Source organism: Leuresthes tenuis, unplaced genomic scaffold (genome assembly GCF_036924035.1).
Source record: "Leuresthes tenuis unplaced genomic scaffold, fLeuTen1.0.hap1 SCAF_21, whole genome shotgun sequence".
Taxonomy (NCBI): Eukaryota; Metazoa; Chordata; class Actinopteri; order Atheriniformes; family Atherinopsidae; genus Leuresthes; species Leuresthes tenuis.
In genome coordinates, this window is record NW_027325375.1 from 4,912,044 (window position 1) to 4,925,194 (window position 13,151).

The 13,151-nt window shown below is 43.2% G+C and overlaps 1 protein-coding gene across 10 annotated transcripts in view; it reads left to right on the top strand.

Annotated features, from left to right (window-relative positions):
• The window catches only part of LOC140279964 (rap guanine nucleotide exchange factor 6-like), a 120,938-nt gene extending 108,608 nt beyond the window's left edge, over nucleotides 1–12,330 (top strand). For 9 of the 10 annotated variants that reach the window (XM_072375190.1, XM_072375191.1, XM_072375192.1 and 6 more), the window contains 8 exons: nucleotides 1,203–1,423; nucleotides 2,019–2,192; nucleotides 2,308–2,454; nucleotides 2,583–2,702; nucleotides 4,301–4,553; nucleotides 6,674–7,218; nucleotides 8,101–8,433; nucleotides 9,021–12,330. In XM_072375190.1, coding sequence (XP_072231291.1) covers nucleotides 1,203–1,423; nucleotides 2,019–2,192; nucleotides 2,308–2,454; nucleotides 2,583–2,702; nucleotides 4,301–4,553; nucleotides 6,674–7,218; nucleotides 8,101–8,433; nucleotides 9,021–9,043 — 1,816 coding nt within the window. In that variant the 3' untranslated portion in view covers nucleotides 9,044–12,330. Of the gene's footprint in view, nucleotides 1–1,202; nucleotides 1,424–2,018; nucleotides 2,193–2,307; nucleotides 2,455–2,582; nucleotides 2,703–4,300; nucleotides 4,554–4,805; nucleotides 5,663–6,673; nucleotides 7,219–8,100; nucleotides 8,434–9,020 lie in introns of those variants that run through there. The other variant, XM_072375196.1, reaches the window with a different exon arrangement.
• Nucleotides 12,331–13,151: the final 821 nt, after the last annotated feature.

Consider the following 13,151-nt stretch of genomic DNA (forward strand, 5'->3'; position numbering starts at 1 on the left):
CAACACCAACTACTGGCCCTATCGCTCTGTTTTTTAGGTGAAAGGGGAAGCACCTTTTCCATCTGGGGATCAAGGATTGGTGGTCATCTAGCCCTTCATCTGGAGCATTGGTGGCCATTTGGTCGGCAATGAGGACCACGACTCTTTGCTTTCCAGAACAAGAATAGAAGGGAGGGGTTGGGACAAAGGGAGGAATAGGGATAAGGCCTAAAAGACGTGAATAAGTTGCAATCGTAGACCGATCAGAGACAAACCACACCTGTAACTATGACAACCATACCTCTGAAGAGGCTCTGAATCCCTGCACTCACTGCACACGCTCTTTGTTGTCCTGCTGTGACAGAAATGATTTGCTGTGGAAATCTGTGGCAATGAATGGCAAAAATACGAGACCCAGATTTCTCCTCTGAGAAGGTGTGAAAACTAACACCAGAAGTTTGCATGCTTGTGTTTTTTCACTGCTGACTGAAGGTGAACTTTGTAGGGCCCATTTCTTCTGCTCATTCTAAATTTAAGATGGCACAATTATTTTCATTTTCACACAAATTAGAACATGTTTATATTGCATTTTTAACAATAGGTCACCTCAAATATAAGGCTAAAACTCCATCTGCTGCTGAAAATCATGTTACACGACTGAAAGCTTCGGACTGAACTTGAACCTTGGCTAAAAGCTTTATAGGACAAAAGATCAAATAAACTGTGGCGAGTATTTGCAGATACTATTTGACTCAGGTTTGGTGTTTGTTCATATCTGCATCCCTCCATAATATTCCTCATGTTAAATACTGTGCATCTGTTGTTTCCTAACCCTTTTTGCCTCCATCTGACAGAATGTTCTGCTGTTCTGTACTGTGATAGCATGGCACATTAGGGAGCGCTGCCTCCCTGCCAGTTGCATGGTCCTGTTTTAAAATGCTATGCTCCAAAACAAAGACAGATGTGCAGATTTTACAGTATAAGTGGACATTTATCTTTTTTTTTTTTAAAAGCAGGCCTTCTTGTTTTATGTGGTTGTACTGATTGATATTTATTCATTCCCTCTCTCAATCTGCCTCTGTCTTTATATTTCTTCTTGCATTTCTCCTCCTCCTCCATTGTCATCCACTCGCTCCGACTCTATCCTCCTCAATCTTTTATCTCCTCCACCTCTTTCAATTCCACGCTTCTCTCTTCCTCCTCCTGTTTCTTCCCCTCATCAGATCTTTAAGTCAGGGCAGCACCAACTCCAATATGCTGGATGTGCAGGGTGGAGCCCACAAGAAGCGAGTCCGTCGCAGCTCTCTCCTCAACGCTAAGAAGCTATATGAAGACGCTCAGATGGCCAGAAAGGTGAAGCAGTACCTCTCCAACCTCACAGTGGAGATAGATGAGGAGAAACACCAAATTATGTCCCTGCAGTGCGAGCCATCCTACAGCACCCGTGAGTAACACAGGATCTGAGACTGTCACACTGACTGAATCCATTTTTGATGTAACATTAACATTAATAACTCTCGGTGCCTTTTCTAGCCTGCACTGCCACCTAGTGTTTCCTGCAGAAAATAGCAGGAGGATATTGAAGCAGTCTGCTGACAGAAACTGCTGTTTCGTCCCATCCCTCTTTAAACCATCACATGAGCACATGTTAATAATTTTTTTCTTTAAAGGGAAGCCTAAATGCCAAAATATTTCACCTTCACATGAGCCATCCTGTGTTACTGTGTAAAGAGGAATTTATCAGAACCCCCCCCCCGGCATTATTTTGCTTTTGGTCACTTACTTTGATCTGTTGTTGTAATTATGTTAATAAAGGTTTCATCAGATCAGGTTTCATTAAAATCCATGATTTTAAACATCAGTTTTCAGTAGAAACAAGTAGGCTGTAAAGATGTTCGACATTTGTTAGGAAAATCATGTCCCCTTCAGGGAGCTATCTTGATTGAGATCCTGTCAACTGTCATATCTCACACTGAAAGGTCAGTATGAAAGCCAACATCTTCTTAACGTGCATTTTTCGTCTCCCGCCTTGTTGTCAGTGAGCAAGAACCTGAACGAGAGACGATCCACTAAGTCGGACATGTCTCCGGTGTCTCTGCGCTCAGCTCTACCCTCAGGAAAAGCTCAAAACAGGGTGTCACAAGTCCTTCAGGTCCAGGTTCCATTGAACCCTCTACGGAAAAAGAGCACAGCCAAGGACATCGGCACACCAAGTGAGTACACCTGAGCTAGAATTTGAACTGTGTTTTACTTCTTTATACTCTGTCTACTTGCAATGTGCAAGTTGTGAACCAACTCTCAGGTTTGTTTCTTCTTTCTTTCCGTTAGACTCCAACTCTCCCCAGGTGGTGAAGAAACCCCCAGTGCCCTCGTGCGATGAGTGGAACACCAAGAGACCATCTGATGACACCGTTTCCACCATCTCATCCCTTCACTCCAGCCCTACGGTGTCACCCCAGGGCTCCCCACGCAAAGGTCTGAAACGCTAATTTTCCACATTTTCTTTTCTGCTGGATGAAGAGTTGTCATTTATAAGGCACTTTAATGTTGTAACAACAGCATGCATTTTAACCTCCTCTTTTCACAATTTTTTCCCATTTCAGTGGGAGGGGCAGCAAAGTCCCAGAACTCCAGCCAGATGAACTTATCGGGATCCTCGTCTTCACTGACCAGTGACGCCAGCACAAAGACGGGCACCATCAGCCTGCGCAGCTATGGCATAGGTGGGGCTCTCCTCCACAAGAGGATCCTACTGATGACCAGGCAGCACAGCCAAGAGAGCAGCAGGGAAAGAGAGACAGAGCAGGAAGCAAGAACTGAGGAGATGATGCAGGAGGAGACAGAGGCAGCTCAGGGAAACTTGTGTTTGTCAGAGCAAAGGAGAGGAAGATCCAGGCAGCAGGGCAAACAGGGTGTTCAGACAGATGCAGGGACGGTGATACAGATGCCAGGAGCAGGAAGCCCAGCAGAGAATTACCTGAGAGCACATAGAGAGGCTCCCATGGTCCACTCTGGATCTCTGCCCAGATCACCAGGGTTGGAACTCATGACTTTATCACCTCCTCCCACTCCCCATTTCAAGAGACCCAAACCCCCGGTGTCACCCATCAGGACGAGGCTGATGTCACCCCTCAGAATACTGAGGGAAAGAAGTCAGTCCAGGGAGAGACCACATCTGAACATTAGGGAAGGAACAGAAGTGACTGTTCCGTCCTCACCTCAGGATGAGACAAAAGGCCAGGCAGAGCAGAGAGCCAGGAGATCAGTCAGCCCCAACCCCTTCCTCTGGCTGTGCAGAGACAGGCACACCAGGAGAAAGACAGTCTGAGCCACTTAGAGTAAAATTAGAGCTCAAAAAATGAGAGACTCTTCTTATATTTGCTGAGAATTTGAATATAAATACGACTGAGTTTGTTAGTTGATGACATTTGATTTTCAGGAATCGCAGAAACATCACTGATGTACAGCAGTGCTGTAGTGCATTGAGTCTCTCATAATTGTCATCTGATTTTCATGAATTTTAGTTTGTTGTTAGGGCGGGAAATTGGATATCATGCTATTTACTATTTAGATTTACCTTCAGTTACTGTGGGTAGAGCTAATATACCTGTTAAATAGCCACAGCTTGGAGTACTCAGATGTTTTAACATTTATTTAGTCTTTCAGTCTCGTTCTGTTGAGTTCCTCGAGCATTTGATTGTGTGCTGAATGCCATGAATTTTTGTAAGTGTAGTAAAAGTCATTCACTTTAACAGTTTAACCAGAAAATAAGGGTAATTGTCTCCATGAAATACATTTTTACAACAGAAAACTTCATTGACAGTTGCAGGTTGTAGTTTCTTTAGCCAGCACGTTCATTTTATTCCTCAATTACAGTTGATCTGGTTCTCCATGGTTTTGTAATATAAAGTTTAAGCTGTGACTTAAATGATGTTTCACAGTCATTTCGACACAATCGACACAGTCTCCGTGAGTTTAACTTCACACAGCAAAAGTAGTCAGCCTCACCTGCTGTGTTGTACTCGAGTTAAAGGACTCGAGGTTCACAGAGGAATAAGAAGAGCTTATTCTGGCGCCTGGGTGATTTGACGGCAGGTATTGTAAAGTATTCCCCGTAGAACAATCAACAGATGAAAGGTTGGATCCAGCTTTACATTGACATTCTCTGGGTTTGTCTGCAAAACCTATTATTGCTACTCAGTGTAGAAATATCAACATTCATGCTATGATGCTGTGCTGTATATCTTAACGTTTTTCCTTAATGCAATACACAGTTTCCCTTAACTTCAGGTCTGAGCGTCTAAAATGCTCCTCTCTGCAGGCTATGCCCTCCTCCCGACTGGTAAAGCGGACAACCTGTCGGACTCGAGTCACAGCGAGATCTCCTCTCGCTCCAGTATCTGTTCAGTGGACTCTGTGCCGGCCCCTGGGCCTGAGGACCGATGTAACAAGACCTGTACAACTACTGCTGCCCCTGTTCCTCCTACTACTGCTACAACAGCTTCTGCGGTTGCTGAGAGCTCAGCAGCATCACAGGCACACCTAAATGAAAATTACTGCCAGCCCAGCACAAGGTGATTAGCTTCAATTTGGTTCATTATATCTAATGTCTGCTAAAACGATTTAGGTCGAAGACATTGCTTGTAATTTGAAAGTCATAATGAGATGAACAGATGGGTTTTTAACATTGAGGTCTTTACATTTTGTCAGGCATACAACACCTGCTCTCACAATGACGTGTAACGTATTGTTGGGCTGGTAAGAAAGTTGTTGTCAAGAAAGTTTACAATCCTCTGACACCATACAAATACTTTTTGTTGTGTCAGTTATTGTGTCTGGATCCCTGTCGACTCCCATCACACTTCACCCTAAGTTATTTGCTTTGAGAGCCACAGCATGTGAAGACGCGGCAGACTGATTTGACAGCAGTTCAGCTCGTCTGAAGGACGTTTGAGAACACGAAAAACTTCTCTGCTACATGGCCCAGATAGTTGACAGCAAAGTGTCTTTTTCTTTTTTTTTTTCTTTTTTTACAGCCATGACTCCTGTCTCCATCCTCCACAAACTTTGTCACAAACAAATCCTTGGGTACACCATCTGCTTCTATCCGCTCCTCCTCATTTCCTCCCCAGCTGCTTTCCAATTACGTCCCTTCCTTATTAAAAGTCCACGAACAGGAAGTTGTAAAAAAAATAACAGCTTTTTATTAGCATCCCACGTTTACTGCCCTCCTCTCTCCTCCTTTTATCCGCGAACAAGGAATCGTTTTTCACGCAGGCGGCTTTTTAATCTGGCTGAGTAAACAACTCTGCGTTTTTTTATTGTCTGCTGTTTGTTTATTGTTTCTTCATGATCAGGCCATTCTGTCCCATAAACACGAGACTAGAATACCTCCCTGTCTGATATATTACCTCGACAGCCTTGCTGTATAATACCAACCTGTTTTATGAAATATTTCCCAGTTTCATTGAGTGGCTTGTCTGTCCTGTAAAACGGTGCCAGTGAATCAAACCCAAGCTGAGATGAGTCGCTTTTTCCACGTATAATTCATTCAAGTCAGACTCCGTGATCTGTCATGCAGAACACGCTGTCATATTTTTGTATTGTCCTTTCTGCAACATCAAACTTTATCCTCCTCCGTTGTCTTCTTCTCGCTTTTTTCTCTCATTTCATTATTGGTTCATTTCTCTCCGTGGTGTTTGATGCACGGAACAACACGCCATCCTTCCCTTTCTTTTCCAAGTAGTCTTTGCACAGCCCAGAGACGTGCAGGGGGGGGGGGGGTTATTGTCTTGGCTGTTGGGGCCTCTCAAACAAGTCTTATGAAGTTAATTTTCAGTTGTGCTCTGAGGAATCCTGCTTCCATCCATCTGATGACACATAGACACAATGTAAAGGAACCAAAGTTCTCGAACCTTCTCGAAACTCTTCCTTGCAGACCTGCTACCTGGGGCTGTGTCCTCATGGCTGATGCAGGCCTGCAGCTGGTGTGTGTCATTAAGTTGAGCTGTGCAGCAGGTCAGAGTGTGCCGCAGTGAGGCGAGGCAGAGTGGTTTCCTTCTGAACTGCACCTCTTGATCTTTATAGTATTTTTTTGACAGTTGCTTTGAAGATTTTTCCTTCCTGTCTCAAAACTGACAGTTTTTTTTTCTTGGATCAGTTTCTTCTGTTTCTTCTTTTCTTTGAAAAACTTTTTAAATGATTGCTGAGGGTCTCGATGGGAGGGGGGGGAGCAGTTCTGGCATTCCTCAACTCTAGTGTACGTCAGCTTACTTATTTTTAGAGGATGCTGTATCATGTACATATACCTAGTTTTGGATCCTAATTATGTCTGTGAATATATTGAGGATTTGACATTTGCCAGTAAAGAACTGCAGCTACTATCTTTTCATTGAAGTACAGACCTGATCACAGAGTAATACACAGAAGGTTTTGTGGTTTTGATTTTGGATTTGAGAATGCATCATAAAAGAAGCAGAAATCTATGAGTAAAAATTTGAGGGTATGAGAGTTGATGGGACACCTGATCAAACACTGCTGTGAGGCGTTCATTTTCATATCAGTGTGTGAATGATTGTTATTGTTTGCTTTTGTTTATTTGCCTCAATAAGATGTCATATTTTTCCAGTTGTCTGTTGCACATACTGGGGTTTAACAGCTCTTTTTTTGTGCGTTCTTTTTTTATTCATGGTAGTTCTTCACCGTTGGCTCGAGGATACGCCGCACGAGGCTGCACCTTCGCCTCCTCCAACTCGACGGAGGAGCTGACCCCGGACCACGCTTCTCTGGACTCTGTAGCTGACAGTGGGCGCGGCAGCTGGACGTCCTGCTCCTCCAACTCTCATGACTCCTTCCAGAGCCTCCCCGCCTCCTCCTGCCGGCCATGGGACCACGGCATCCACGGTCACCCGCTCTCTCTGCCACACACACACTTGGGCGGCTTCAAGCACACGCAGCTGGCCAGGCCAGCAGCGGAGGTGGAGGCCGCCAGGCCGGCGTGGGCCAGCGAGGAGTCCGCTAAGCAGCACTCCAGAGACTCCAGCTCAGATCTGTCCAGTCAGTTACGGCAGAGCTGGGCGTCGTCCAGCTCGCTTTCAGACAACTATGAGGGGAATTACGGAACTGTGAAGCGGCGAAACACCTCGGAGCACCCCTCCTCGCCAGTCAACGAGGAAGGAGGGCAAAGCACGGACCCTGCCTACAAAACGGTGACATCAAGCACAGAGAAGGGCCTGATAGGTGAGGGGACAGGTTGCAAGTTTGATTCCCTGTAAATGGTGTAGCAGCAGTTTAATTCAACTGTTGCTGCGCATGTGAGTCTGTTGAGGCAGTTCACTTTGTCACGTGGAGTTTCTTTAGTATGCTTTTACTTCATCTGAGTATCAGGATGGCTCACATGCTGCCACCGAAGTTAGTTTAATGTCATTTTAGATGAATTACTGCAGCTTTTTCTTTTTTCCTTGCTGTTATGATGGAGGGAACAGGTGGCAAGCGCTCCATTCCTTAGATGTTAAATCTCATTCTTGTTGCTGTTGGCTCCCCATCTGACAGGAGTTATGGAGCATACTCATCAGCCATGATGTTAATCTGCTTGGGAGACGTTGTTAGTTTCATGAGGATAACAAAATCTTTTTTGTATTTATAGGATAGTTTCCACAGAGTTGTTGAACAGGTGTTCATCCACTGTCGAAACCGTGTTTTAGTAGAGATAATGATAAGTAGTTGGTCTTTGTCTGCCTGCATCACATCGAAGGTTAGACTTTTTTCTATGAACAGATATTTTTAGATTTTGGGCCTGTTGGGCCGATTTGATGTTTTCTAAAAGGATTACTCGGTTATGAGATAAATAACAGAAACGTTATTAGTTGCCATTATAGCTGTGTCTGTACACACTGCAGCCATCCATCTCATTGTATGTCATATATTTTCCTTTTAATTTTCACCATGTTGGTGCATGTAAACTGTAGTCTTGCGTTTTGTTCACGAAACATCACATTAATTTAAGTTTTCCATTATTTTCTTTTGGTTCTTCCCTCTTCACACCCCACACCCTCACGTCACTCCTTATCCCCTCTTTCTTTGCTCCATTCCTCCTTTCCTTTTATCATCGCCTCCATCCAGTGTATTGTGTCACCTCCCCCGCCAAGGATGAGCGTTACCGAGCTCCCCCTCCCACCCCTCCAGGCTACCAGGGTCTGGCTCTGGGGGATCTCGCCCTCACAGACGGAGTAGTGGGTGGGCCAGGAAGTCTCGTCCCCCGGCCTCCACACCTCAAACCTCCAGACTACAGCGTGGCCCTGCAGAGGAGCAAGCTCCTGCAGAGCCCCGGAGCAGCTGGGGGTCTGGCTGAGGCACGGAGGCTTCAGCTCCAACACCAAGACGCCCGGACAGCTGGGAACTCCAGACCATCCAGCATCTGCCACCCACCACAGGATCTCGCTGACAGTGAGGATGGTAGGTCCCCACTAAGGATTGCGTGATACAGTCGTCTCACTTTAAAACCCATGTACAAGAAAAGTGTTCAATAGCTTTAAATGTTGAATTTGACCAAAGTCTGTTAGAGCAGCACGGACTCAGATGTTTTTAGGTTGCAGAAGGATCTGTAATGTAAGATAAAGACAACTGGATTCAGCAAAGTCATACTTTAAATAACATTTCTATTCCTGATGGATTACTGTGTTCTGAGCATTTAGAAGTCCACTGCAACACAGAGGTGACCTTCAGGAGCGTGCTGGGGTTCATGGAGACATTTAGTGTTCTTTCTTTTGTATGCAGAGAAAAATAAAGACAGAAATTGCAAACTGTAAATGTTTTTTTGTTATAGCTTAGTTTTTTACCTGAGACACAGGGCTCCAAAAGTGAAGCGTTCTCTGACTCCTCTGATCTATTATTGATCATTTCATTGAGGATTATTGTTCCACACAATTGGAAAGTGATTCTTGGCTATTGTTCCCTTCAGCTCTTCATCGTGATACTAAATTAAGAATGGCATGCTGCACCAGGAATTATTTCAACCCTTTGAAGCCTCTTTTCTTTTCCAGATGAGCAAGTGTCAGCGGTGTGAAGACGGCCAACACACACACACGTCGTGTTGATCGGGCTTTGGACTGAACTAGCAGCCCGTCATCCTCACACGTCAGAGCACATTGTCCAGGCCCCGCCCACAGACCCGTGGGTCACGTGACCGGTTCTCACCTCGCAGGACTCTCACTCTCACCTTTTTGAACCAATTTCACAAAAGAAGAAAGAATTTAGATACTTTTTGAACAAATCTGAAAAAGGTGGTGTGATGGGATCATATCGCAGAAGACAGGCGTCTAAACAAAGAAGGAAAGAGTGACAATAACGATGCCTTGTTGGAAATAGACCGCCACATACCTCCATTTTGCGCTCCAAGCCCACTTGTCTAAAGGTGTTTCATATTGTTCTTAAAGTTTAAAATGTTGTACAGAGATAGTTTTTGCTTTTATTATGATTTTTCCTTCTTTTTGGTTGCATCTCTGAGCTTTTATGTGTGACAATGAGTAGGAGCAGACAAACGTGAGCTTTGGGGGTATTTTTTTGTTTTGTATTCGCAGTTTGTCAAAAGCTTAAAAGAAGATGAATGTACATGACTAAGATCATCCAAAGGGGGGGGGGGGCACATATTTTGAGATTAAAAACATTTTTTTAGTTCTTTTTTTCAGGGTTGTTTGATATCAAACTGACAAATTGATGCGAGTAAAAATCTCTTCCCAAAAAAACCCTGCATTGTAGGTCGGGAAACCCCTCAGGAGCCACTAAAAGCCCCTTGCTATATTTTTCAGCCTCTCTTCATTTGAAGAAAAAAGATAAATGAACCCCTCGAAGTAACAGAAAGCATGTCTATCTGTGTTCAGCACTTACTGTTCTTTGCTTAGCTTGACAGAAAAAAGACGAACGGCATCTCTCAGGCAGTGTCCCGTGTCTGCGTGTCACGCTCGCCTCCGCCCACTCACCCTCTTCTCTTATTGCTAGTTCAGTCAGACGTTTAGGTACTTTAGCGGCATGCTGCCTCCTGGATGTTCTATAAAATCTGTATTATAACTTGCTTTTAATGATCTGAAGAACAAATGCCTCACTGCTTCCTGTAGAGTAAAACGTGTGTGTGGTTATTTTATTGCAGCAGCTGTAATAAAACGATAAATTAGCACTGCGTGGTTGCACAGTGTGCACGCACACACACACACACAGACCCCAGAATTGTGGTTAATGTGCGTAGACAAAGGACAGTGTTTACGCCGATGCTTACATATTTTGTTTACAGTGTTTTTTTAGACTTAGTCGTCTATGGAATTACAAGCTGGAAAGTGTAATGCTCCAGGTTTAGTTGTAAATTTGTTTCTAATGCAGCAGGAATATACAGATGCAGCATTGACTTGGTGTATCTCTCCTCTCGGTTTTTGCTTCTTATTTAAAAGAAAGTGCATCAACAGAAAAAAGTCAGCACAGGTGTTTTAACACCTGGCTCCATCCCATGTTGATAGTAGTATTTTGTAGAATATTTAAAGAAATGTGCTTGAAGATTGTTTATTTGTATCCAAAGCGGAGTGAATTTGTACCTTCAGGCAGACAATTTTTCCCCCGCTTGTGTTAATGTGCAGTTTGGCAGGGGTGTAACTGGAATCGGACCTTCTTCTTCTGCTGTTTGTCTTGTGTCGCTTCTTTTGTTTTGTTTTGCCACACGAAGACTTGAAATGATCAATGCTAATATATACGTGGCATAAGTATGAATTTATACACACATATATCTATATATCTATATATCTATCTATATATAGATATATAGATAGATATATATTTGCTGTTTGTTTGCCATAAGTTAATGTTAACTGATTTTGTATAGATGAGAGAAGAGGTTCCTCTATAAAGGCTGTTTTTGGGTATCTTGTTAGAAGAAACAATCTGAGGTGGTGATTGCCCCGTTGCTCTTCTGGGGCAGGAGTCTTTAAAGGAATTTGTTTTGGTTGTTGTCATTTTTTATGACATGTTTTTTTTCCCCTGCACGTTGCTGCCATTTCTGATCTTTCAGTGTAACTGCTGCTGTGTTTTGGGATGTGTGTGTGTGTGTGTGTGTGTGTGTGTTGGAATTCTATTTGTGACGTTGGCATCAAAACAATTTTTTTGTTGTTCTTCGTTTCTAAATCCCATTTTGTTTCAGTCTCAGGGTGCAGCACATAGTTCATTTTGAACAAAAGCCCCTCTTAGTTTGCAGTTTTCTTTGATGGCTTCTTTCTGCATCAAGGTGAGCCCCCCGTGGGTCTGTTGCCGCCAGTTTGATGGAGAGTTCATCCCAACTCAGACAGTATGACTGAAATGAGTTTTCTGATGCTATTATATCCCCGCCTGTTTAAATTGAACAGAACAAGCTCTGCTGCGATGCCACGTTTCCCTCCCCGTCTCTTTCAGCTGTCAGCTCAGCACGATGTTAAACTTTCAACCTCCCTCCTCGCTGTGCTCATCTGATGCATTTCCCTCCATTGATCAAGAGGTTTTTGTGAAACCTCGGCCTCCACTGCGACCCTCACCTCAGCCCCTTTTTGTTTTCTGAAAACAATGTTGAAAGTAGATTTCTTTTTTTTTTACACAAATGTCTTCCTGATATTCTTAACCACAAATCAGTATTAATGCGCTGCATTGATTGACTTTTTCTCCTTTTCTTTGTTTTTAACATAAAATGCTACTCTCAGTAGGTGGCCCAGATTATACGAGTAGTTTGGGTTTAAGTCAGAAAACAGAATAAGATGTGCGTTGACCTGCCTCCAAATTGTTGAGAGAAAAGCATCCAACACGTTTGGTTTATGTCGTTTCTTTTTACCATGACATTAACCTGCCAAGTCCCTGCATCGTCATGTGATAAAGTTTCATACCTCACACTATAATATCTCCAAAATTGGTTTTCTTTTGGACTTCCCTCCACATTCATCTCCTTGTCTTCTTCTCAGCGTGTTTCTGGGGAGATTCTTTCAGTTCAACTGTAATTTAGCTCCCCCACCCCCGCCTCCTGCCATGTTCTCTGGAATGCAATAAGAGAGATGTGAATGTGTCTGTTCTTTTTCTGTTTTTTTTTGGCATTACAGCAGAAATGCACAACAATAAGCTTAAATGTGGTGAGTGAGCTGCACAATCTGTACAAAGAGGTATTAACTCGATCTGTGGCTTAGAGTTTGCTTTCGTCTCACACGTGTAGCTGTTGTAACTTATGTCTTTTAGAAAGACAACATGATTTTGCTTGTACGCTTTGTATGTATTTTTTACAAGTGATTGTAAATAGTTGTTATATTTTTGTTTAAGAGAATGTTTAAAAAAAAAGGAATAAATACCTTTTATTTCTCTGAGTCTACTGATATGAATTTGGACAATGAATAAAATGTTAAACTGAAAGAACTTGCAGTCTTTATTGTCAGTGGTTAACTACGGCTGTGACATTTCTGTATTCCTCTACAGACAATTCAGAGAAAAGAATGACAAATCAGCTTTGCTTCCCTACAATATCTGACCCAGCACTGCAAACCTAATCTTATATGAATTACTATGTTTTGGTAGCTCAAAGTATTAAGTTCATGGTAAGGAACAAATTGTACTCTGCACCTACAGCCCAGCTCTCTCGGAAATGTCATTAGCTTTGCAGATATTTGGCCATAAATCAGAGTATTGGACACGTTCAGAATACGACCAGATGATGGAGCTAGAGGTTTGGGGAAATATTGTTTATCTTAAAGGGTCACTGAATATCTGTAGAGTATGTCATGGCAATCCACCAGTCGGTATTCAAGATGTTTTGCTCAAAGCTAAATCTAACAAAGAGAACGATTCATCAAACTCTCGCCTGATTTTAGAGATTTTTCAGTCTGGAAGGACTAAACTTCTAACGTTTTGACCTGGACAAATTCAGTTAACAGTAGTATTTTGGGTGTAGTTTCCACTTTCTTATGCTTTCATATGCTGAAGCTTCACATAAAAGAGGAGGAGCCTAATCTCTGCATGTATCGTTTAGATGTCTTTGCCGTATTTCTGCCTTCTGCTGCGATCAGCACTTTATCAGATCTGATCGGAGCTGGAGAGCATCACACGGAGCTCAAGGTCAGCCTGCTTTTATTACTCATTAAAGGTTTACTGTCACATGGGGAAGCAGGCTGGTTGACCTCCCTCTG